Raw genomic sequence first — 27222 nt, 5'->3', positions numbered from 1 at the left:
GCCATCCTAGTCCCTGCCGTTGTGTCCTTGTCAAACTGTGACTTGGATTAAGATTGTTTCTGTGACGCAGAGGGAAGTTAGCACGAGCGAGACGTGAATGTGAGTACATCTTTTTATTTTAACACTATAACTAACAATAGACAAACAAAAGGCGCTTACAGTGGAGGTACAAAACTTGGCTATGGAAACAAACACTTGCTCAATGGCATAAACTATGGACATAAACCAAGGGAGTAGGTTTGATTTTGAGATTGGTGGGGACACAAAAGTGCTCCAAGGCAGCACTCTGAAAGTTTACTTTATTTTTTTTTTTTACATTAGCAATCATAATTTCACGTCATGCAGATGTTATAGGGTAAAACAACTAAAATGAAAGCAAATGAGACAACTTCGAAGAGTTCTCATCTTTACTCTTTAGTGTAGGGCTGTAGTGCAACTGTGCATCATACTGTCAATGAACATAGCCTACTGTCCATCAACAACATCAGAAATACATTCATGCAATACAACATTGTAAATAAACATAAATGAACTGTAATAATCTTTTCCCCAACTTGTGTTTAAATCACTCACATTTTTTCCCTTCATCTACTTCTTTCTATTGCTGCTTTTGTACTGTAAATATGTTACATGAAACAAAAAAAAATTCAAAAAATAAAACGGAAAGTTGAAATCCGGTGATCTGTTTGGCTGTTAACCGTGGTTTAAATATTGAGCAAGGCTACTATTCTAAAGCCTTATCACAGCATAGGCTATCACTCCCCCTCAGGCACGTATGACTGGTATGAATGGAAGTTGTTGTCACGTATCCATGACAACGGACTGTTGCAGTCCGTAAAAAAAGACAGCTGATGTTTTTACGATGTTAAATAACGGACTAAAGTAGTTGAATTCACATGTTTAAGGTTAACTTTCACCTACAAAGGTAGAGGGGACTGAGCATTGAGTTTCACCTGGAATAAAAGCAGAGGAAAAGACGAGATGCAGTGCTAATTTGGAGCTAACGTCTGGATAGGTGGGACTGTTTTTCCACAGTGAGGAGTGACAGCGGGGACAGCCAATCACACTTAAGTTAGCATGACAGCGGCAACCAATCAGGGAGCGATATTTAGGTTAGAGGCGGGACTTCTAGCAGAGACCGACATTTAACCCTTTCTGTGCCATAATCATTGACTAAACTTTACGGGCAGCGCTTGTATTGATAGTGACTACACAGTAGCGGCTGGATATTGGTAGGGACGTGTCCCTAGCGTCCCTACCCAATTCTACGCCCTTGACATAAACAAAAGACTTAGGACAAAGGCAATTAACTATGAACTATAAACAAAAACTTACACGACATGGAACTATGAACGAGGGCATGAAGGTAGGAACAGCATGGTAGGGTGTGAAGATGCCATGCTGAAGACAAGAAAAATAATGACTTAAATAGCAGCAATGATCATGTGTGAAAAACAGGTGTGAGGCTCAGAACAGGGACATGACTAGGAGACCAGGTGATACTAATGGGTTTGCATGGAGACGAAAAACAAACCAGGAAGTGCAAAGACAAAACTAAATGTCCAAACAACTAAACATAACCTGACCAAATATGGCAAAAAACAAAACATAATCTTACAGGCACGACAGTCCTTGGGCAAGACACTTTACCCACCTGCTCCCAGTGTCCCCCACACTGGTTTAAATGTAACATAGATATTGGGTTTCACTATGTAAGCGCTTTGAGTTGCTAGAGAAAAATTGCTATGAAAATATAATTCACTTCACTATTCTTGGCGTCTGCAATGAGGTGGAAACTTGTCCAGGGTGTACCCTGCCTTCCGCCTGATTGTAGCTGAGATAGGCACCAGCGCCTCCGCGACCCCAAAGGGAATAAGCGGTAAAGACCAGTTGATCTGCCGTTTCTTTTCTTTTTCTTCTATGTCCCACTCTCCCTTGTGGAGGGGGTCCGGTCCGATCCGGTGGCCATGTACTGCTCGCCTGTGTATCGGCTGGGGACATCTCTGCGCTGCTGATCCGCCTCCGCTTGGGATGGTTTCCTGCTGGCTCCGCTGTGAACGGGACTCTCGCTGCTGTGTTGGATCCGTTTTTGGACTGGACTCTCGCGACTGTGTTGGATCCATTATGGATTGAACTTTCACAGTATCATGTTGAACTTTCACAGTATCATGTTAGACCCGCTCGACATCCATTGCTTTCCTCCTCTCCAAGGTTCTCATAGTCATCATTGTCACCGACGTCCCACTGGGTCATTATTGTCACCGATGTCCCACTGGGTGTGAGTTTTCCTTGCCCTTATGTGGGCCTACCGAGGATGTCGTAGTGGTTTGTGCAGCCCTTTGAGACACTAGTGATTTAGGGCTATATAAGTAAACATTGATTGATTGATTGATTGAAAATGGATGGATGGATATTCTTGGTGTTGGATTTTATCAAATACATTTCCCTAGAAAACGCGACTTATACTCTAGTAAGACTTATATATGTTTTTTTCCTTCTTTATTATGCATTTTCGGCCGGTGCGACTTATACTCCCGAGCGATTTATAACCCGAAACATACGGTACATTCTGGACCGAACTACTTTATACAGTACAGGCCCAAAGTTTGGACTCACCTTCTCATTCAATGCGTTTTTTTTATTTTCATGACTATTTCCATTGTAGATTGTTACTGAAGGCGGGCAGCACGGTGGCACAGGGGCTAGTGCATCTGCCTCACAATATGAAGGTCCTGAGTAGTCCTGGGTTTAATCCCGGGCTCGGGATCTTTCTGTGTGGAGTTTGCATGTCCTCCCTGTGACTGTGTGGGTTCCCTCCGGGTACTCAGGCTTCCTCCCACTTCCAAAGACATGCACCTGGGGATAGGTTGATTGGCAACACTAAATGGTCCCTAGTGTGTGAATGTGAGTGTGAATGTTGTCTGTCTATCGGTGTTGGCCCTGCGATGAGGTGGCGACTTGTCCGGGGTGTAACCCCCTTTCCCCCCGAATGCAGCTGAGATAGGCTCCAGCGACCCCAAAAGGGACAAGCGGTAGAGAAGGGATGGATGGATTGTCACTAAAGGCATCAAAATTATGAATGAACATGTGGACTTACGTACTAAAGAAAAAAAGGTGAAATAACTTAAAACATGTTTTATATTCTAGTTTCTTCAAATTAGCCACCCTTTGCTCTGATTACTTTTTCGCACACTCTTTGCATCCTCTTGATGAGCTTCAAGAGGAACAGTATTTTTCGGACGATAGGTCGCTCCGGAGTATACATCACACTGGCCGAAAATGTATAACAAAGAAGGAAAAAAAACATATAAGTCACACTGGAGTATAAGTCACATTTTTGGGGAAACTTATTTGATAAAATCCAACAACAAGAAAATACATTTGAAAGGCAATTTAAAATAAATAAAGAATAGTGAACAACTGTTATGATTTTGGACTCTTCCGTTCCCTGTTTTGTCTGGTTACCTTGGTTTCACATATGTCCCACCTGCTGTTGTTTTTACGCGCACCTGGGTTTGATTGATTGCTTGACTATTTAAGCCTGTTTTCTACCTCAGTTCCTCCTGGATGGTTTGTTTGTTACTTGCAACACGCACATTGGTTCCTCTTTTTGTATCCACTATTGCTAAGTTTCGCCTTAACTTCGCGTGCCTTCTGCACGTCTTTTTTTGGACTCTGTTCTCGTTGCTAAGTGTTAGCCTAGCTCTCCGTGCGATCGGCCCGCCTTTTCTTATTCATTTTGTATCAGTATTCTTTTATGTTTGTATTAAATCAAATCTTACCTGCAACTCCTGCCTGTCTTGGTCCTCGTGCATCCCTGGGGTGACAAAGCGCATCCACAATGTGTCGCCAACGTGTCTCAACAGGCTAAATAAGTGTACATTATATGACGCATAAATAACCAACAGAGAAGGTGCCTGCTATGTTAATGTAACATATTATGGTAAGAGTCATTCAAATAATTATAACATATCAATCAATTAATCAATCAATGTTTATTTATATAGCCCCAAATCACAAATGTCTCAAAGGACTGCACAAATCATTACGACTACAACATCCTCGGAAGAACCCACAAAAGGGCAAGGAAAACTCACACCCAGTGGGCAGGGAGAATTCACATCCAGTGGGACGCCAGTGACAATGCTATCTATGATAAAACCTTGGAGAGGACCTCATATGTGGGCAACCCCCCCCTCTAGAACATGCTATACGTTTACCAAACAATGTGTCACTCCTATTTGATAAATCCCATGAAATCTTCTTCCTCGATGTCGCTTCTAAACAACTCTGCCAACTCCAAAGGTATGCGCCGCTTCCTCTTGTCGTTTTCTGCTGCATATTTCACTACGTCCAGGTTGTAATCTGCAGTACATGATTTCCTTTTTGGTGCCATTTTTGTTCGGCCCTTCTCAGTTTTTGAAAGTTACCGCGAACAATGAAATTACCAAATTACCCTTTTTAATAGCTACGGCAGTAGCATATAGCATATACCAGTTAGCATATCATGACCCACAATGCGCTTCCACCATGACCCTCCCCCGCCGAATTCTTATTGGTTGACGTGTGTGTGACGCTGACATTTTCTTCGTCTCTTTCGCGAATTAGATAAATAATATTATTAGATATTTTATGGTAATGTTTTCATAATTTCACACATAAGACGCTCTGGAGTATATGTCGCACTCCCGGCCAAACTATGAAAAAAACTTTGACTTATAATCCGAAAAATACGGTATTCACCTGAAATGGTTTTTAACTTCACAGGTGTCTGTCACACTTGATAAAAGGATTGGACTCAGATGCAGAGTTGGGACTTTAGACAGGCTTTTATTTTGACAACTTCCTTTTACCTCCAAAGTCAAGAAATAACAATATCTATAATCACAAAAAAAAACTACTTGGCGAAAAGGTTCCAGAAAAAGAAGGAATAACTGAAAATCACTCCGAATGGAGGAAAACACAAAAGTAAAGACGAACTATAATTGACGCCGTATATGCTATAAAAAGTATTTAACAAAAAACGCTCCAACAGGAGGACCAAAACAACAGCTATGAAAATTCTACACTATTTAACAAAAATAGTCACTCAAAAAGTTGAGGAATGAATGAAAAAATTTTAACCGAAACTTACCACTGCGGCTAAATAACAAAATAATCAAAATCACTCTGCTGAGGAGGAAGAAAGGAAAACTCAAAATATTCACAAAGGGGTTCAGGATCAAGGGACATAAGCACGAGACAAGGCAAGGCATGGACAAGGACATGGACGCTAGAGAGCACGAATAGACGAGACAATCTGGCACAGAACAAAGGAAGGAGTGAGCTTATAAAACACATGAAGGTAATAGGGAACAGCTGGAAACAATCAGAGAATACAGGGATGACGTCAGACTGATGACACAAAAGGAAGAGCAAGTGACCTGAAACGAGAGGAGAGTTACTTTTGAAATTAAAACATGCAAACCATAAGACAGAAAAACCCCCAAACAAGACATCCCTCACCACGGTGTGACAGTGTCATAGTTTTGATGCCTTCAGTGACAATCTACGATGTAAATAGTCATGGAAATATAAGAAAACGCATTGAAATGAGAAGGTGTGTCCAAACTTTTGGCCTGTTTTGTATATACAGTATGTATCTACTCCAGCTGGTTGGTAGTCACGCTAACCCTCTGAAGATGTTTGTACAAGTGTGGGGGTGGGGAGTAAAGATTCCTTTATCCTCTCAAACGTGATACGGTCAGAAAGACCTAATAAAAGATGAGAAAAATTATGGATGGAGGCTGCTGGCAAGATTAGTGCTGGAGAAGTGGAGTGAGGCAGACACACACACACACACACACACACACACACAGTGCTGTTCGTAAATATGTGTGTTTGGCAGAGTGTGTTTCCGAGCTGCCAATTGTCGTGTGGCTGCTGGATTAGTTTAACACGTACTTGTACACCACATGCTAATCGCCACACGCATCGTGCATGAGTGTGTGTGTGCGTGTGTGTGTGTGTATGTGTGTGTGTGTGTTAAACTCTGCCAGTTAGTTTGAGGTCATATTTGGGGTTATGCCCGCCAATTGCTGTAATGATCAGACATCCTATAATAACACAAGCTCATTAAGCTCTGGGCTGCTCGCTCGCATTGATAGAAGACGGCTGGCAGCTTGCAGCGCAATCAGCTGACTTCTGAGCAGCCAGAAAGGGAGGTTCTCAGTCACATTTTGAGACGAATGCCCTGGCGTTTGTATGAAGTCAACCTTTGACCTTTCCTCTTTCCCCAGGTGGTGTCCAACAGGGCCGACATGGCCATCGGCTCGCTCACCATCAACGAGGAGCGCTCGGAGGTGGTGGAGTTCTCTGTTCCCTTCGTGGAGACGGGCATCAGCGTGATGGTTTCCCGCAGCAACGGCACCGTGTCGCCGTCTGCTTTCCTCGGTGAGTGGCGTCGACGCCCGTTGCGTAACACGTTCTTCTTTGACATCATAGAAGTAGAACTTCAGGACGCCATGCTTCCTGTCCTACTTTGTGTGTCGCAAGCCAGGGAATTGAACAAGGTTATTTTTGTCAAATGAGCGATGGCTGAAAAACAATATGATCCTTGAAGTAAGTTAGGTCAGGTAGACGGGCAGAACGTGGCTGACCTTTGACCTGCGCGGCACGAGCATCAGACATCAGATATACAAACTAAATAGTGGAGGCCCTTGGGGAAATTTTACGGCGTGTTCGTTCACTTGTGTCTAAAAGTGCCAAATTTGGCACAGGTGTAGCTCAGGGCATACTAAAATGATTCGGCTTCGACGCCCGCGCCGGTGACCTTTAGGGTCACCACAGCGGCTGATCCAATATGGCCAACACCTGAAGGCGCTTTTGCCTCTCCATTTAAAGGCGTACTGAAATGAGATTTTCTTATTCAAACGTGGATAGCAGGTCCATTCTATGTGTCATACTTGATCATTTTGCAATAGTGCCATATTTTTGCTGAAAGGATTTAGTAGAGAACATCCATGATAGAGTTTGCAACTTTCGCTGCTAAGAGAAAAGCCCTGCCTCTACCAGAAGTCGCAGACGATGACGTCACATGTTTGATGGCTCCTCACATATTAACATTGTTTTTAATGGGAGCATCCAACAAAAAGTGCTATTCGGACCGAGAAAACGACAATTTCCCCATTAATTTGAGCGTTGATGAAAGATTCGTGTTTGAGGATATTGATAGCGACGGACTAGAAAAAGAAAAAAAAACGCGATTGCATTGGACAGATTCCGATGTTTTTAGAAACATTTACTAGGATAATTCTGGGAAATCTCTTATCTTTCTATTGTGTTGCTAGTTTTTTAGTGAGTTAAATAGTACCTGAGAGTCGGAAGGGTGTCTCCACGGGTTTCTTGACGCTCAGTGTCTCAGGGGAGTCGACGGCAGCTATGGACGGCACAAGCTCAGCTTTTCTCCGGTAAGAACTGACTTTTTAACCACAATTTTCTCACCGAAACCTGTTGGTTGACATGTGGTCGGGATCCATGTTCTCTGATCCATAGGAAAGTTTCACCTCCAGGAATTTTAAACAAGGAATCACCGTGTTTTTTTGTGGCTAAAGGCTAAAGCTTCCCAACTCCATCTTTCTACTGTGACTTCTCCAATATTAATTGAACAAATTGCAAAAGATTCAGCAACACAGATGTCCAAAATACTGTATAATTATGCCGTTAAAGCAGACGACTTTTAGCTGTGTGTGTGTGCAGTGCTCATACTTCCTAAAAACCTGTGACGTCTCGCGTACACGTCATCATTACACGACATTTTTAACAAGAAACTCCCGGGAAATTTAAAATTGCAATTTAGTAAACTAAAAAGGCCGTATTGGCATGTGTTGCAATGTTAATATTTCATTATTGATATATAAACTATCAGACTGCGTGGTGGGTAGTAGTGGGTTTCAGTAGGCCTTTAAACCAGATGAGCAACGAATCCAAACTTGGTGTCTATTTCATATTTTTTTTACAATTACGTAGAAATATAATGGAAAAAATCATCTTTATGATTGTGTGTGTCAAGACACCTAATTAGCATTTTTCCAAGATGGGGGCGATTTACAAAATAGATGATCATTTATGATCATTTATTTATTAGAGCACTTTAATTTTCATATTAACAACATAACTATTATCTACCAAAATGTATTGTACATAGGGCTGGGCGATATTACATTTTTTTAATAGACTATATCACGATATACGATATATATTACGATACTTTGCCTTGGCCTTGAATTAACACTTGATATATATAATCACAGCAGTATGATGATTCTATGTGTCTACATTAAAACATTTTTCTTCATATTGCATTCATCTATGCTACTTTTAAACTTTCATGCAGAGAAAGAAATCACAACTAAGTCAATTGACCAAAACTGTATTTATTAAAGTTATTAAGCAATGGCACAAACACTCAAGTCATTTCCAAAACATAAATTGCAAGATTGTCGGAGACATTTTAAGTGTCAAATAAAAATGAGCTGCATAATAGGAAATCAAATAGTATTTGTCCTTTACTATGTGGTATGTTACTAGGGTTATAAAATTATCTTGATTCTCTAGCGAGTGACTTTACAAATGATGCTACATATTAGCAGTAATGCTACTTTTTGTAGCAACGCTTTTGCCCCACACTTGACAATTTACAGTTGTCTGTTCGACATATTCCCACTTGAAGCCGAACCACCGCCAGACGATGGAAACCCTGCTGTTTTTTTTTGGGAATGAAGTCTTCCTTCATTTGTTACCAGATCCAAACCTTCTTTCTCTCGTACGGCTACGTTAGCAGCTAATGTAGCCCAGTATGATACTTCTCTGCTCTGCGAGGACGTATATGTATGTGACGTATGACGTGACAGTATGTGACATATGTAAGAATGTGCACCTCCTTGTCTGTGAGAAGGAAAGACAGGAAAGAAGTGTAATGCCCGCAGCTAAAAGCAACTGAACGTATACTCGAATATTACGATATAGTCATTTTCTATATCGCACAGAGACAAACCCGCGATATAGCGTGTATATCGATATATCGCCCAGCCCTAATTGCACATACCGTATTTCCGTGAATTGCCGCTGGGGCGCTAATTAATTTAAAACCTCTTCTCACTCCTGCGCTTACCAAAGGTATGCAGTAAAAATTTGAATGTGATGTAAGCTTGGACCTTAAATCCTACCGAATAGCTCTTAATCTTCTTCCCCTTATGCGATTTCAAATTACCGGTATTGAAATCAGCCTCCTCCATTTTGAAAATGATGACAGGGAAAGTGTCACTCGTGATGTCACGAGTTTGACCAGGCGGTAACACTAAGCATGCGCTAATTATTTTGGGAAGCGAGTTTGACCCGGCAGTAATTCAAGGCAGGCGCATACTATATGCCCTGTGGCAATTCAAGGAAATACAGTATATTTCAACACAGATAGAATGTAAGGCTACAGCTATATTTCATTGTAACATTAGTAAAATTTTTGAAAGTCAGTGTTACCCCCCACTCCTCCCTGTAATATAGGTTTCTGTTTCAACAGAAACAGAAGCCTAAAAGTATAGAAAGTCAGTGCCCTTCCACCCCCTCACCTCCCACATTTCATGTAAACATTAGAAAGAAATCATGTATGTTGCACTAGGTTTTACTCATAACCAGAGGTGGGTAGTAACGCGCTACATTTACTCCGTTACATCTACTTGAGTAACTTTTGGGATAAATTGTACTTCTAAGAGTAGTTTTTATGCAACATACTTTTACTTTTACTTGAGTATATTTATAGAGAAGAAATTATACTTTTACTACGCTCCATTTATCTACAATCAGCTCGCTACTCGCTACTTTTTTTTATCGATCTATTAATGTTTGTTTTGGTTTTTCAAAGTAGGATCTACGCATGCTTGCGTTTCACCAATCACATGCAGTCACTGGTGACGTTGGACAAATCAAACAGAGCCAGGCAGTCACATGACAGTCACACGTGGAACCCGACTTAAACAAGTTGGAAAAACTTATTGGGGTGTTACCATTTAGTGGTCAATTGCAGGGAATATGTACTGTACTGAGTAATCTACTAATAAAAGTTTCAATCAATCAATCAAAATTGTAAAGGAAAAAATACATTTTCTATTTCAACCGTACTTTCCGTCAAAAGCCTAAAGGCTGATCGCACAGTTCCTGTCTTCACAATAAAAGTGCCGCTCCGTCGCGCCTGCGCTGACAAAATAAGAGTCTCCGAAAGCCAGCGCAAACAAGCTAGCAAGCTACGGAGTTTGCCGTCAATGTATTTCTTGTAAAGTGTATAAAAACGAATATGGAAGCTGGACAAATAAGATGCTAAAAACCAACGACTTTCATGTGGTATTAGACAGAAAAGAGGAACTTTTTTTCCTCCTCCATTTGAAAATGTGGATGTTATCAGCAATACTGTCTGATTCCAATCAATGCAAGTCATCAGAATCAGGTAATACGCCAACTTATATTCTTGTCTTCATGAAAGATAGGAATTTATTTGTTAAACATGCATGCATATTCATTAAAACACCTTTAACATGTCAACAAAAACGGCAAAATAAATAAATATAAATTATATACTTTATACATAAATGTATGTATGTATATATATATATATATATATATATATATATATATATATAATATGTGTGTATGATGTATGAGGTCGATCACCTCGACTTGGCAAATTATTAAGTAATTGATTAACATTGAAAAACTTTTTGGGGTGTTACCATTTAGTGATCAATTGTACGGAATATGTACTGTACTGTGCAATCTACTAATACAAGTTTCAATCAATCAATCAATCAATCAATCAATCAATCAATCAATCAATCATCAATGCCTACTGAGCCTATGGTGCTATTAAGTTATTGTGGCTCAATGTGCATTATTTTTCTTATTTTAATGTACTATTATTTAATATATATTTTTGTTTTAGTTACTTAAGAGATATTCCTGGCTCTGAATTTGCTCGTTGCTATTTTTATGTTTTTGTGCATTATTTGTTGCCGTAATCATTAATCAAACAGGTTACTCATCAGTTACTCAGTACTTGAGTAATTTTTTTACCACGTACTTTTTACTTTTACTCAAGTAAATATTTGGGTGACTACGCCTTACTTTTACTTGAGTAATACATCTCTAAAGTAACAGTACTCTTAGTTGAGTACAATTTCTGGCTACTCTACCCACCTCTGCTCATAACAATGCCCAAGTTACGTCCAATGTCTTCAGAATAGCAAAATGCCACTTGGAAATATGCAAATTAGGGGTCTGGACACACCCAAAATAAAAACGAGCATTCCAACACATTTTTAATGGTCAAAACACATGAAATAGACACAACGTTTACATTTGAAGCTCATCTGTTTCAAATGTTAGAGACAAAAGCTCTTAAAAGCGGCGGCCATGTTTGATTGGCCGCTGTGGCGATCCCAAACGTCAGCGGCGCGGGTGCCCCTAGCTAAGCCATTTAAGTATGCCCTGAACTACACCTGTGCCAAATTTTGCGCTTTTAGACAAAAGTGAAAGAAAATATCCCTAAGGGCCCCCACTAAAAAGTTAGCAATACTGGGAAAAAGAGCGATATCCTTCATTGTTGCTCTTTTTAAGAGAAGGCAATTTTTAACCCAGAGCTCCTTTTTTCGGTTAGTCCTTGCATATCCTAAAAATAATTGACTGACTTTACCGATCTCCTGTCCAATGCATCCACATCACAGTGCAAAGAAGCCCACGTCACATTAACCTTCAGCCACATGCGGCACGTCATCGTCCTACACGATTAAAAAAAAACCCAGCAATGATTGCGTGTCACTTCACGTCTGTACAAGTGATATTCCCAGTGAAACAGCATCCATCTGCTTTTTAATTTGCGGCGCTAATTCCATCTGCGTCCACGCTTTGATACGCTCAGCGCAAGAGAAAATGAGAGATAGGCCGGCCCAGCAAACACCGCCACTGTGAAGGTCCGCAGAGATAGAGGCGAAATTGAGTGGTGAGACGCGACAGTTGGCGGGAAAAATGGCTGCAGGCGGGAGCCGAGCTGTCAATCATTCAGCAATCGGAGATAAAAGTATTCAAATAGTATATGTTTTTTAAAGTGAAAATTTCCATCGGGACAGAGAAAGATCACGCAACGGAAAAAGGAAAGCTGAGTTCTATGTTCACATGCAGGTTGGGACAGCGTCATCCTGCCAATGGTGACAGATATTCTCATTACAGACCCTTGTTAACGAACAGTCAAATAATATTGTAAAAGGTGTCTGGTCACACTTTGCGAGGGACCATTTGGTCATCTGGTTAAGAAGCCGAGTGAGGCCTCTGCGGCATCTCTACCCTCACATGGACTTGATTTTTGGGCCCAACAATTTGTTCATCAAAAGAATTACACCTAATTCACACTGCTACATACATTTTTACCACAACACAAAACAAAAGTCCATTAAAGACCGACAAAAAGGGTCACATGTGGGAGGACACAGGTGATTACCATGAATTGATTAACGTGGACCCCGACTTAAACAAGTTGAAAAACTTATTCGGGTGTTACCATTTAGTGGTCAATTGTACGGAATATGTACTGAACTGTGCAATCTACTAATAAAAGTATCAATCAATCAATCAAAGGGGGACACAGGTAGTATTTTATGCTAAGTAGGGCTGGGCGATATATCGAGTTTGTAAAATGTATCGAAATATTTTTAAACAAGATATGAATTAAGAAAATATTGTAATATCGATATAATTTATTTCACGTTAAAACAAATTTGCCAATCTTGAATTTGGGAGATGGGGGGCAGGGGTGTGTTGGGGGCGTGGTTGTGGGGGGTTTGGGGGACGGGGGTTGGTGGTAGGCGGGGTTGAGGTGCAGGCAGCCCTTCCCCTTTGAGCTGTCCTGGATGAAATGCAATTCTTGTTCTCCAATCATTTTGGAACTTGCAAGCGTATTTCTTCTTCTTACTCATCGTCGCCATAACTCTTCTTCGTTCTTCTGTTTCATCTCCTTCTTGTTGTGTGTGCAGTTGTGCACTGAGCTCCGAAAGCCAGTAGATGTTATTGTAGCGTCCCGGAAGACTTAGTGCTGCAAGGGGTTCTGGGTATTTGTTCTGTAGTGTTGATGTTGTGTTACGGTGCGGATGCTCTCCTGAAATGTGTTTGTCATTCTTGTTTGGTGTGGGTTCACAGTGTGGCGCATATTTGTAACAGTGTTAAAGTTGTTTATACGGCCACCGTCAGTGTGACCTGTATGGCTGTTGACCAAGTATGCATTGCATTCACTTGTGTGTTTGCATTTGTGTGTGCTTGAAATTAACGTTATCATTAAACCAGTTAAAAGATCACACATTGTGTCAGCATTTCTTGACATCTTCGAGTTAAACCCGTCCAACGCTACATTATTATGTGACTGGGCCGGCACGCTGTTTATATGGAAGAAAAGCGGACGCCTGGACAGCATGTGGCTGTTAGGGGTGAAGGTTTCAGGTGAGGGAGGACGCTAAAGGAAGTGTCTTTAAGGTACGCCATCAATTCGGGAGAATGGTTGCCCAAGGATATTTTCGGGAGGGGCAATGAAATTCGGGAGTCTCCCGTGAAAATCGGGAGGGTTGGCAAGTATGCGTTAAAAAGACCAAACACCGGTTATTTGTTGTGTTCCTTGTTTTCCCCCACTCTCCCTCCATGGGCTACTAAAACCCTCCCCTTCCTCCTCCCAAGATGTGCTTGCATGTATAAGAACATCCATGATTGGTTGGTTTACTATGATGAGTCATGATTGGTTAAGATTAGGGCAAAACATTCGGGACAAGCCAATCAGAGGCAAGATAAGGCGGGTCATGTAACCAAAAAGAGAAATCTCAACAGACATGCCAAACGACGATGAAAGTCGTAGAAGTGAAGAGGGAACGTTCAAGCGGGCGATTTATAAATTTAAAAAACTAATGGAAGATGGCAGAGGGATTTTCTTCTTTAGATGCTTCTTTTAGCGATGTAGACCACGTCCAGGAAACCCACAATGTGTCTACTTGGCCACATTTGCACAATTGTATAAAACTGGATAAAACATTCATTTGAGTTGTTTACCATGTAAGCCCAAATCAAAAATGTTCTCGAGTTTCCAAATCAGGCATATTTCGCACAAGAAATGCTGCCAAACGTATATGCCGAAGTGAGGAAGATCATAACCGCACAATTAAGTAAAGTCACTTACTTGGCGCTGACCAGAACCGTACGTGTGTTACAGTCCATCACATCGTCAACTGGGAATTAAAAGGTGCCTGCCTGCAAATTAATTTTGTATCTGACTTTGATACAATTTTGTATTATTTGCACAGCTATGTTATTTACTCTACGTGGAAAGAATACTTTTATACTGTATTTATGTTATGCAATTCTGTGGTACTAAAACTGTTTATTTTCTGTGCTGTTAATACCCATCTTGACTAAGTGGGTTAATAAAAATGCCAATGGCTGTTTACAGTACAGTTGTCATTCACTTCAATTTCAGTGAATCTCGCTCAAAAAAGAATTTCTTGTATGTATACTTTCACCAGAAAATATATCGAGATGTATAGAATAGAATAGAATAGAGTTTTGTTGTCATTATTGCAGGGAACAGGTTCAAAAAACAACGAAATTGGAGCAGATCTCCTAAGGTGCATATACAATTTGGTAATATAAATAGTAAAAAAAGATAGAAATAAGAGATGTATCTATATATATGTATATATATCCACACACATGCATATATGATCACATATTAATATATATACACACATACATACAACATTATTGCACATTATAGTCTGAAAAAAATAAAAAGACATGACACATGAGGAGATGATGGACGCATTTTGCTCACTCAGTGCCTGTTTAATGCTACTATGGCTCGTGGGTAAAAGCTGTTTTTTAGTCTATTTGTGCCAGCTTTTAGCACCCTATAGCGTCTGCCCGAGGGTAGCAGTTCCAGGTGGCTGTGCCCGGGGTGGAATGGGTCTTTCAGGATGCTCCGTGCTTTCCTGAGGCAGCGGGAGCTGTACAGGTCAGCCAGGGAGGGGAGGGGGCATCCGATGATCTCCTGGGGGGTCTTTATGATTCTCTGGAGCGCCGTTCTCTCTGCGGCCGTGCAGCTGCTGAACCACACGCAGATGCAGTAGGTCAGGATGCTCTCAATGGAGCACCGGTAGAAGGACACCAGCAGTTCCTGAGAGAGGTGGTTGTTCCTGAGTATTCTCAGGAAGTGCAATTTCTGGTGTGCCTTCTTGATGGTAGCCATTGTGTTGGTACTCCAGGATAGGTTGTCGGCCAGGTGGACTCCCAGGAAGCGGAAGTCGGAGACCCTCTCAACGCAGTCACCGCTGATGATCAGGGGCAAGATGTCTGTTTTATTCCTCCTGAAGTCTATGACCAGCTCCTTAGTCTTGGAGGTGTTCAGGGCCAGGTTGTTGACTGTGCACCAATCCGACAGCTTCTCCACCTCGTCCCGATATGCAGCCTCGTCTCCCTCCGAGATGAGCCCCACTACGGTGGTGTCATCTGCAAATTTGATGATGGAGTTGCTGGAGTGGGCAGGTGTGCAGTCGTATGTATAGAGGGAGTAGAGAAGGGGGCTCAGCACGCAGCCTTGCGGAGAGCCGGTGCTGAGGTACAGGTTCGATGACATGTGTCGACCCAACTGCACACTCTGGGGGCGGTTGGATAAGAAATCCTTAATCCACATGCAGATGGAGTTTGATAGAACCAGGTCTGACAGTTTGGACACCAGTCTATCAGGTATAATGGTGTTAAATGCCGAACTATAATCCACAAAAAGCAGCCGCATGTAGCGCCCCCCGTCTCCATGTGACCCAGGGAGGAGTGTAGGGTTGTGCCGATGGCGTCCTCTGTGGATCTGTTGGCTCTGTAGGCAAACTGGTGTGGGTCGAGCTCGGGAGGGAGGAGTGAGATAATATGGGTCCGTACCAGCTTCTCGAAGCACTTCATGGCTATAGGTGTAAGTGCAACTGGACGGTAGTCATTCAGGCAGCTGACGGAGATCTTCTTCAGCACCGGGATTATTTTGGAGGTCTTCAGGCATGATGGGATGACGAACTGAGAGAGGGACCGGGTGAAGATCTTAGTAAATACTCCAGCCAGCTGGTCTGCACAGTCACTCAGTACCTGTCTCGGGACCCCATCTGGGCCCGTAGCCTTCCTCGGGTTCACTGCCCTCAGCGTGCGTCTCACTTCATGCTTCTTCAGTAAAAGGAGCAGCACGCGTCGCTCCGGCAAGCTCCTCCCTCTCCGGGCAGAAATATGAACAATGTCACGCCACCATCAGTGGATGACGTAAGGGACCAGGTTTTTTTTTTTTCAGATTTTTTTTTTTTTTTTCACCCACTCGAACCCAGGTGGGTAAAACAGAAAGACATTTTGGACAATTTAATGGGGTAGATTCTGCCCCCCCTCCTGACCTCCCTTCACCCACCCCAAAAAAATTTTCCAGACCGCAGGGAGCGCGTCTGGTATCCGCTCCTTGAGGGGTGTAGCTAGGGCAGGGAACGGTACAGGTGGGGTGGTTCAGCGGCGTCACGCCAAGCCGCAACCCCCCGGTAGGCCACCTCCACCTGCACCACGGCTACCTGCACCACGGCTAGCACTAAGTCCATGGCTAGCACCAAATCCAAGGCTAGCACCAACTCCAAATCCACGGCTAGCACCAAGTCCACGGCTAGCACCAGGTCCACGGCTATCACCAAGTCCAAGTCGACGGCTAGCACCAAGTCCAAGTCCACGGCTAGCACCAAGTCCAGGCCAAGCTCCAGTGCCTGCACCACGCCGGGCCCCAGTGCCTGCTCCACAAGAGGTACCATTACTTGCTCCACGCCAAATTCCAGTGCCTGCACCACGCCAGGCTCCAGTGCCTGCACCACGCCAATCTCCAGTGCCGCCAGTAGCTGCACCACGCCGCCAAGCTCCAGTGCCGCTAGTAGCTGCACCACGCCGCCAAGCTCCAGTGCCGCCAGTAGCAACTCCACGTCGCCAAGCTCCAGTGCCGCCAGTAGCAGCTCCACGCCAAGACCCGCCACGCAAAGACCCTCCGCCTGACGCACCACGCCAAGCTTCGCCGCCTGCCATGATGACGACTCGTCCGCCTCCTCGTCGGCCACGGATGTGGCCGTTACCTGGTCGTCCACCACGCCAAGTGCGCCGACCTCCTCGTCGCCCACCTCGTCAGGTACAGCGGTCCTCTACGCGTCGCCGCCACCTGACTCTTCCCCGGTGGATTCAGGGACACTTGGTCTGGCGACCCACCACGAAGTCCCCCTCCAGCCCTCCCATGACTCTTGATCGTTTTTTGTTTTTTTTGGACATCTGGGATCTGTCCTTAACGGGGGGGGCTCTGTCTGTGTGATCATGTTTTGTTTTAGACATGTTCGGTTTTATTTTTTGGACACTCAGTTCCTGTTTTTGCACTCCCTTGTTTGTTTTGTTTCCATGACTACGCATTAGTTTTCACCTGTCCTCATGTCACGCACCTGTCTCCCGTTTTGCACTCGCACACCTTACTGATCATGTCACTGCTATTTAAGCCGGTCTGTTTCTGTTGTTCGTCCTGGCAACTTCACCATCTATCACCTCCTACGCACCTTGTAATGAACCATGCTAATGATCCATGTACCGTTCTCGTTCCGTTCCAAGTAAGCTTTTCGTTGTTCATGCCATAGTGCAAGTGTTTGTTTTATGTTCATAGTTTTGCCTTAGTGCAAGTTTTGTTTTCACTGCCAAGTTTTTGTACCTCCTCGTGAGCGCCTTTAGTTTGTTCCTGTTTTTTAGTTAAAATTAAATCATGTCTTTACCTTCACGCCGTCTCTGCTCGGATCACTTTGCACCTCGGGAAAAGACGCGGGGAGCAAACCTGCAACCCTCAGGTTTCTGGCAAGGCCATACCGCCCACTACAGACCAGAATTCTTTGTTAACACACCCCCCGTGGCCCCGAATGGGACAAGCGGTAGGAAATTGATGGATGGATGGCATTTTGAGACTGTCAAAAATTAAATATTAGAGATGGTGCATCCAAGGATGTGTGTTGACTGTTTTGTTAGTTTTAGAGAGGTGCCATACATTTCAAATGCAAACCTAATGGTGCTTTGGATTCAAAGAACTTCATTGTCATACCAGCACATATTAGACACATGACATTCCGTTGTACGTGTCTGTGTTCGTGACATAAACAAGTTGACAGATAGTTGACATGAGGATACCGTACAATTAAGTACTCCGTGATTGTGCGCTGCCAAACATTCTCCTCTGCTCATAAACCCAGCAATGTCATGACGTGACGGCGCGCCGTCATGCCCATTAAAAAATAAAAAATTGGGGATCCATCCATTCTATACCGCTTGTCCCTTTCAGAGTGGTGGGGGGGTGCTGGAGCCTAGCTCAGCTGCATTTGGGCGGTAGACGGGGTACATGCTGGACAAGTCGCCTGCATCACAGGGTAAACACAGATAGACAGACTTGGTACTATTCAAACAGAGTATAGTACGGTTTTGAATTAATTAGTACCGCAATACTATACTAGTACCGGTATAACGTAAAACCTTAATATATATATATATATATATATATATATATATATATATATATATATATATATATGGCAGCACGGTGAGACAGGGGTTAGTGCATGTGCCTCACAATACGAAGGTCCTGAGTAGTCCTGGGTTCAATCCCGGGCTCAGGATCTTTCTGTGTGGAGTTTGCATGTTCTCCCGGTGACTGTGTGGGTTCCCTCTGGGTACTCCGGCTTCCTCCCACTTCCAAAGACATGCACCTGGGGATAGGTTGATTGGCAACACTAAATTGGCCTTAGTGTGTGAATGTGAGTGTGAATGTTGTCTGTCTATCTGTGTTGGCCCTGCGATGAGGTGGAGACTGGTCAAGGGTGTACGCCGCCTTCCGCCCGGTTGTAGCTGAAATAGGCACCAGCGCCCCCCGCGACCCCAAAAGGGACAAGCGGATATATATATATATATATATATATATATATATATATATATATATATATATATATATATATATATATATATATATATATATATATATATATCAATCAATCAATGTTTACTTATATAGCCCTAAATCACTACTGTCTCAAAGGGCTGCACAAAGGGCTGCACAAACCACAACACAAACCATATATATATATATATATATATATATATATATATATATATATATATATATATATATATATATATATATATATATATATATATATATATATATATATATAAGTGTTGTCCCAATACCAATATTTTGGTACCGGTACCAAAATTATTTCGATACTTTTCAGTTATTTTCTAAATAAAGGGGACCACAAAAAATTGCATTATTTGCTATATTTTAACAAAAAATCTTAGGGTACATTAAACATATGTTTCTTATTGCAAGTTTGTCCTTAAATAAAATAGTGAACAAAAAAGACCACAGTATGAAAGCAAGCAAAGGCCAATAAATGTATTCTTCAGTTGTTTGATACTTTACATTAGTTTTGGATAATACCACAAATTTGGGTATCAATCCGTCAGCGGACCGGTACTTTTCAGAGGCGGTATGGTACAGAAAATGATTAATTAGTATCGCGGTACTATACTAATACGGTGCAACCCGAATATATATATATATATATATATATATATATATATATATATATATATATATATATATATATATATATATATATATATATATATATATATATATATATATATATATATACACACATATGTATATACAGATATACACACACACACATATATATATATATATATATTAATATATATATATATATATAAACATATACATATATACACACACACACATATATATATATTATATATACATATATATATATATATATATATATATATACATGTAGGTGTGGGGAAAAATCACAAGACTACTTCATCTCTACAGAACTGTTTCATGAGGGGTTCCCTCAATCATCAGGAGATTTTATATATATACATTTATTTTTATTTTTTTTAAAGACAAGGCTTTGTGCTGTTATTATTGGCTGAAGTCAACATTTCAACAACATTGTGCTTCTTTGTGTTTTACCAATTTTTTCTTGTGTTTGTTTTTTGTAACGTGCAAGAGGCAAATGACAAACAAACCACGGACCGCTGATGGCCCCTGTGCTGCACTATGAGCACCCCAGTTGTAGACTCTAACTGTTTATGGCCGCTATATTCCTAATACAGTAGTATATTTCTTTATCTTATGGTCACATATGGGACTTGAGTCACATGGTTGTTTTACATCAGTGTCGGAAGTATTCAAATCAGCTGTTCACCTGGCGGGTTTTGCCTGTGTGATACAAGAGGGGATGCGCGGGGTAGTCCTTCTTTAGCTGCCATATTGTGTTATCTTTTATTACTGTCTTTGTGTGTGTTAATGTTTGCTTTTATACGCACAATAAATTAACACAAAATCCGTACTTTGGAGCAATATTCGCGGAATCAAGTATTTGGCTTATTAGTTTCCCGTTGCAGGCGGGCGATGATGGTCGTGGTTGAGGGAAGAGTTGTTTGATTTTGGATGCTAGATACTTTAATTGTTTAACTGTTAGGCGGCAGTAAAACGGCTGATGAAACAAAACAGAAAAGTGATTTATGTCTTTATTCATCCCTTATGACAGTGGTTCTCAAATGGGGGTACGCGTACCCCTGGGGGTACTTGAAGGTACTCCAAGGGGTACGTGAGATTTTTTTTTAATTTTCTAAAAGTAGCAACAATTCAAAAATCCTTTATAAACATATTTATTGAATAATGCTTCAACAAAATATGAATGTAAGTTCATAAACTGTGAAAAGAAATGACACAATGCAATTCAGTGTTGACAGCTAGATTTTTTGTGGACATGTTCCACAAATATTGATGTTAATATTTCATTTTTTGTGAAGAAATGTTTAGAAATAAGTTCATGAATCCAGATGGATCTATATTACAATCCCCAAAGAGGGCACTTTAAGTTGATGTAGAAATTTGTATTTATAATTTGAATCACTTGTTTATTTTTCAACAAATTTTTAGTTATTTTGATATCTTTTTTTCCAAATAGTTCAAAAACGACCACTACAAATGAGCAATATTTTGCACTGTTATACAATTTAATAAATCAGAAACTGATGACAAAATGCTTTGCTCTGAACTAATTTTAATTACTTGAATTAAAAACATGTTTACAGGGGGTACATCACTGGAAAATAAGTTGAGAACAACTGCTTTATGAGATGAATACAATTTTCTCATTTTTAATAAGGTTCAGGATGTTTATCAGTTTCTTAAATTAATCATTTTAGTAAATGTTTGTTAGCTGAATCCATTCTAAACTTTAACCGTTGCAGTGTTTAAAAAAAAAAAAAATCATAGATTACTGCACCTTTGTTTAAACCACAGGGTTCAAAGTTTAGGAAAAAAAGTAGCAGCTTATAATCTGTAAAATACGGTAGGTAGCATCTTCGAGGGCGGATGTAGCATGTAGAGGAACACAGGTAGCATCCAGGATGACACAGGTAGCATGTTGAGGGACACAAGTGAAGATTTCCACCAGCTTTCTTCTTGTCCCTTGAATGAAACCTATACAGACTGCCGATGATCCGCATGACTTATGTTTACATATTTTTTCGTGGCTTTAAAACGTCAGTGCTTATGGTGTGTGCCATATTAAAATATTTGCACTATGATCCATAATGGGATGAGTTCAATGTTAACGGCGTCAGTGGTAGCTTTTTGATTCAGGCCTCTCGTAATTGAGGACCATAACATTATGACGGGTTTGATGTAAGCATGCAGTCTTACACGTATATCGTAAACACGAAGATCAGCTTTAAGTTCACTTTTCATGCGTTGTCTTCCGCGGCTCATTAAAGTCCCTCATTAACTGCTACATTAACGCCATCTGCTCCTGTGCATCCAACGGCACATCAGATAATATCTTTATCTTCTTTCCATTGTGCTCAAGTTGTGAATGTAACAAGTGACTGCCCTTTCAAAATGATGTAGATATATGCGATTGTATCGTCGTTATTAAAGCACACATCAGTCAGGTGTTTAAACATGCGTGTTTTGGTGGAGGTACAACCGAAATTGAGGCGTCGACCCGGCTGCTCGCTGTTTCTGCGGTTCTGTTTGATCCGATTACAGCAGAGAAGGCAAATCCCTCATTCGTTTAGAAAATCTCTCAAGGAACTTCTCAATTCTCAGCCTCCTGCTCCCAGCTTCTCATATTCCTCATGCACATTTCCCCCGCAGACAACATTATCTTAACTGCTGCTGCACTTTTTACCTTATGGGGCATCCTTGCACAGTGCTCTTTCATGTGTTCATCATAAAAAACAGTATTCTATCTTTATGTGCAGGAGACGTCGGTAATGTCGTGCACACAGGTAGCATGTAGGGTGACAGATATGTGGAGGGGAACAGGAAACATGAAGAGTGGCACAGTTAGCCTATTGGAGCACATAAATACAAACAGAATTTAAGGTCCCACAGGTAGCATGTATGGCTGCACAGGTGGCATCTGAAGGGACACAGGTAGAATTTAGGGTGACACAGGAAAAATGTATGGTGACACGGAAAGCATTTACGAGTTGAGTTTATACCAAAAAGTTCTATTTTGGTTTCATCTGACCACATGACATTCTCCCAATACTCTGCTGTATCATCCATGTATCCATTTTGGTATAAACTCAACTTGTCGTGTTTGGAGGAAAAAGAATACTGAGTTGCATCCCAAGAACACCATACCTACTGTGACGCATGGGGATGGAAACATCATGCTTTGGGGCTGTTTTTCGGCTAAGGGGACAGGACGATTGATCCGTGTTAAGGAAAGAATGAATGGGGCCATGTATCGTGAGATTTTGAGCCAAAACCTCCTTCCATCAGTGAGAGCTTTGAATGGTTGACCAAATACTTATTTTTCCACCATAATTTACAAATAAATTCTTTAAAATTCCTACAATATGAATTCCTGGATTTTTTTTTCACATTCTGTCTCTCACAGTTGAAGTGTACCTATGATGAAAGTTGCAGACCTCTGTCATCATTTTAAGTGGGAGAACTTGCACAATCGGTGGCTGACTAAATACTTTTTTGCCCCACTGTAAATACAAATAGCATATGGTTACACAGGTAGCATGTAGGGTGACATATGTAGAATTTAAGTTGGCAAAGCGACCATGTATGGGGACAGAGGTAGACTTTGGAGGGGAACAGGTAGCATGTAGGGTGGCCCAATTAGCCTACTGGGGCACATTTAGAACACAACATTTTGTACACATTTTGGACACACAAATACAAATAGCATTTCAGGTTACACGGGTAGCATGTATGGCAGCACAGGTAGCATGTAGGGTGACACATGTAGAATGTAGGTTGGCACAGCAAACATGTATGGGGACACGGGTAGCATGTAAGGTAGCAAAATTAGCCCTATGGGACACAAAAACACAAATAGCATTTAGGGTTACACAGGTAGCATTAAGGGGGACACATGTAGAATTTAAGTTGGCACAGCGACCATGTATGGGCTCACAGGTACAATTTGGAGGGAAACAGGTAACAAATAGGATGGCACATTTAGAACACAACATTTTGTAGACATTTTTGGACACACATACAAATAGCATTTAGGGTTACACATGTAGCATGTAAGGCGGCACAGGTAGCATATAGGGCAGGGGTGTCAAACTCAAATACAGAGTGGGCCAAAATTCTAAACTGAACAAAGCCGCGGGCCAACTTGAACAACTTAACCTTTTAATAGGGACCCAAACAAGTTTTGCATTGAATATTGAACAAGCCAGGCTTATATAACTTTATAGTGACATGCAAAATTGAGTTTTGTTGGTAGCGGGGGTGTATATTGTAGCGTCCCGGAAGAGTTAGTGCTGCAAGGGGTTCAGGGTATTTGTTCTGTTGTGTTTATGTTGTGTTACAGTGCGGATGTTCTCCCGAAATGTGTTTGTCATTCTTGTTTGGTGTGGGTTCACAGTGTGGTGTAACAGTGTTAAAGTTGTTTGTACGGCCACCCTCAGTGTGACCTGTATGGCTGTTGACCAAGTATGCATTGCATTAACTTCTGTGTGTGTAGAAGCCGCATATATTACGTGACTGGGCCGGCACGCTGTTTGTGTGGAGGAAAAGCGGACGTGACGACAGATTATAGAGGATGCTAAAAGCAGTACCTTTAAGGCACGCCCCCAGTATTGTTGTCCGGGTGGAAATTCGGGAGAATGGTTGCCCCGGGAGATTTTCGGGGGAGGCACTGAAATTCAGGATTCTCCTGGAAAAATCGTGAGGGTTGGCAAGTATGAGAATTATCGTTGAATGCGGTGTTACAGCGGCACCGCCACAGTGTAATACCGGCGGGCCAGCTCTAATGTTAATTTATTATTGCCTCAAGGGCCAAATGAAATTACACGGCGGGCCAAATTTGGCCCGCGGGCCAGAGTTTGACACCCATGATATAGGGTGATACAGGTAGAATGTAGAGTGGCACAGATAGCATGAAAAGGGACACAGGTAACATGCAGGGTGCGACGGGGAGCCTTTATTGTGACACGTAGTCTACGCATGTAGACTACGTGTCACAATACAGTTGACGACTGCTACCTGTGTCCCAAAACATGTCAGGGGCATGTTTTGGGACACAGGTAGCAGTCGAGAGGACACAGGTCGCATGAGGGAAGATACAGGTAGGATTTGATGACACACAGGTAGCATGAGGGAGTATTTAGGTCGCATGTTGAGGCACACATATAACATTTAGGGTGACAGTTACCATATGGGGGCGGCACAGGCAATATGTAGTGTATTTAGCATGTGACAGCATAGGTTGCATGTGGAGGGATGGAGGCTCCATATGAAGGAGCAAAAGTAACATATAGGATGGCACATTTAGAACACAAAATTTTGTACACACAAATACAAATAGCATTTAGGGTTACACGGGTACCATGTATGGCGGCACAGGTAGCATATAGGGTGACACAGGTAGAATGTCGGGTGGCACAGATAGCATGAAAAGGGACACAGGTTGCATGTAGGGTGGCACAGGTATGGGCTGACAATATTCTGGAATCCCAAAAAGAGGACACATATATGCGTGCCAAGGCGGGCAGCACGCCAAGGCTGGTGAAAATTTGCCAATGATACTTGAACTTGCTTTATAAATAATATATTTATTTAAATAAAGCATTTTTTTCTCCTCTGTTGACAGCAGTGTTGGCACTAGGACTTTTAAAAATGGGGTCTCACAGTAAATTTTTGGGGTCCCACTTTTTTGTAAGCGTTTTGAAAAAAAAATTGAAATGTATGCATTGTCTTGCTCTATCTCACATTCTATATTGTGTTTTGGAAAAAGGTTGTCATAAACGTCACTTAATTCATTAAAAAAAAAATTATGAAAAAGAAAACAAATTTGTATACATTTGTAAATGTATTCAGTTATAAAAATTCATTCACTTTCTTCTTTCCTTCATGGATCTAAACTTTAAGGCTGCTGGTAGTTTTTTCTATGTTTTTATTTAATAAGTTGTAGGTGTATTTATTTCAGTATAAAAGTGTAAAAAATGTTTTGCTTCAGTCATGAAATGATGATAATGGTGTGCCAGGGCATACATACATTTTATATTTAAGACTTAAATCTCTGGAGTCTACATCAACTTCAGATACATCCCTCATTTCAAAATGTTTTAGTTTTTTTTTTTTTTTTATGTTGTTTTTTTGTTTGTTTGTTTTCCGCCAATTTTTGTCAAACAAAACTATGTTTTTAATGGCAAACACAAAAAATATGCAAAATTTTCCACCAAAAATATTTTTCAAAGTGGAATATTTGATGTCAAGTAATCAGAACCTTGAATAGGTCAATAAATTATAATAACAATGATTTTGATTCAATATTATGTTTTGAGCAATGACTGTTTGAAAGAAAAAAAAAACAGCTTTGTTTTATTTGTCAATATTGCAACTTTTTCTAAATACACTTCACCTTTAAGCTTTTTTATTTCAATTTTTTTTTTTTTTAATTTATTTTAATAGTATTTTTAGAATGTTCCGTGGGCCTCCGGGGCACACTTTTGACACCCCTGCTATAGACAATAAAACATTAAATCTGATAAATCTATCGATAAAAAGCAGAGCCTGGTGACGCATTCGCGTTTATTATAACTCCCTCGCTCTCTCTGTCTCTGCCCCTCCCTCGCGAATGCTGCTGTGTGCGCACACCTTAACAATTTGTTTTGTTTTCAACACCTTCTTAACCCTGAACGTACATTAAAAATACACGCAACCCTAACTCAATTTAAGAAACTCCTACCGGACAGCCCAGCAAAAGAGGACATGGTAGCCTGTATTGTGGCACAGGTAGCATGTAGAACTATAACAAGGGGCATGTTTTGAGACACAGGTAGCAGTCGAGAGAACACAGGTGGCATGGGGAAGGTGACACACAGGTCGCACGTTGGGGCACACATATAACATTTAGGGTGACAGTTAACATATGGTACCATGTAGGACAGTGGTTCTCAAATGGGGGTACGCGTACCCATTGGGGGTACTTGAAGGTATGCCAACATGTATGTGAGGTTTTTTTAAATATTCTAAAATAGCAACAATTCAAAAATCATGTATAAATATATTCATTGAATAATACTTCAACAAAATATGAATCTAACTTCATAAACTGTGGAAAGAAATGCAACAATGCAATATTCAGTGTTGACAGCTAGATTTTTTTTGGACATGTTACATAAATATTGATGTTAAAGATTTATTTTTTTCGTGAAGAAATGTTTAGAATTAAGTTCATGAATCCAGATGGATCTCTATTACAATCCCCAAAGAGGGCACTTTAAGTTGATGATTACTTCTATGTGTAGAAATATTTATTTATAATTCAGTCACTTGTTTATTTTTCAACAAGTTTTTTGTTATTTTTATGTCTTTTTTTCCAAATAGTTTAAGAAAGACCACTACAAATGAGCAATATTTTGCACTGTTATACAATTGAATAAATCAGAAACTGATGACATAGTGCTGTATTTTACTTTTTTATTATTTTTTTTCAATCAAAAATGCTTTGCTCTAATTAAGGGGTACTTGAATTAAAAAAATGTTCACAGGGGGTACATCACTGAAAAAAG

General features: G+C 41.1%; 1 protein-coding gene across 1 annotated transcript in view; it reads left to right on the top strand.

The window, feature by feature from the left end:
- grin2da (glutamate receptor, ionotropic, N-methyl D-aspartate 2D, a) overlaps nucleotides 1-27222 on the top strand; it is a 361767-nt gene that overhangs the window by 298491 nt on the left and 36054 nt on the right. The window contains exon 10 of the mRNA XM_061908412.1: nucleotides 6279-6432. Within this exon, the coding sequence (XP_061764396.1) occupies nucleotides 6279-6432 (154 nt within the window). The remainder of the gene's footprint in view (nucleotides 1-6278; nucleotides 6433-27222) is intronic.

The sequence above is a fragment of the Nerophis ophidion genome, linkage group LG08, assembly GCF_033978795.1.
Source record: "Nerophis ophidion isolate RoL-2023_Sa linkage group LG08, RoL_Noph_v1.0, whole genome shotgun sequence".
NCBI classification, from domain to species: Eukaryota; Metazoa; Chordata; class Actinopteri; order Syngnathiformes; family Syngnathidae; genus Nerophis; species Nerophis ophidion.
The sequence above is the reverse complement of the archived record's forward strand: the minus strand, read 5'-3'. Positions and strand labels throughout refer to the sequence as shown.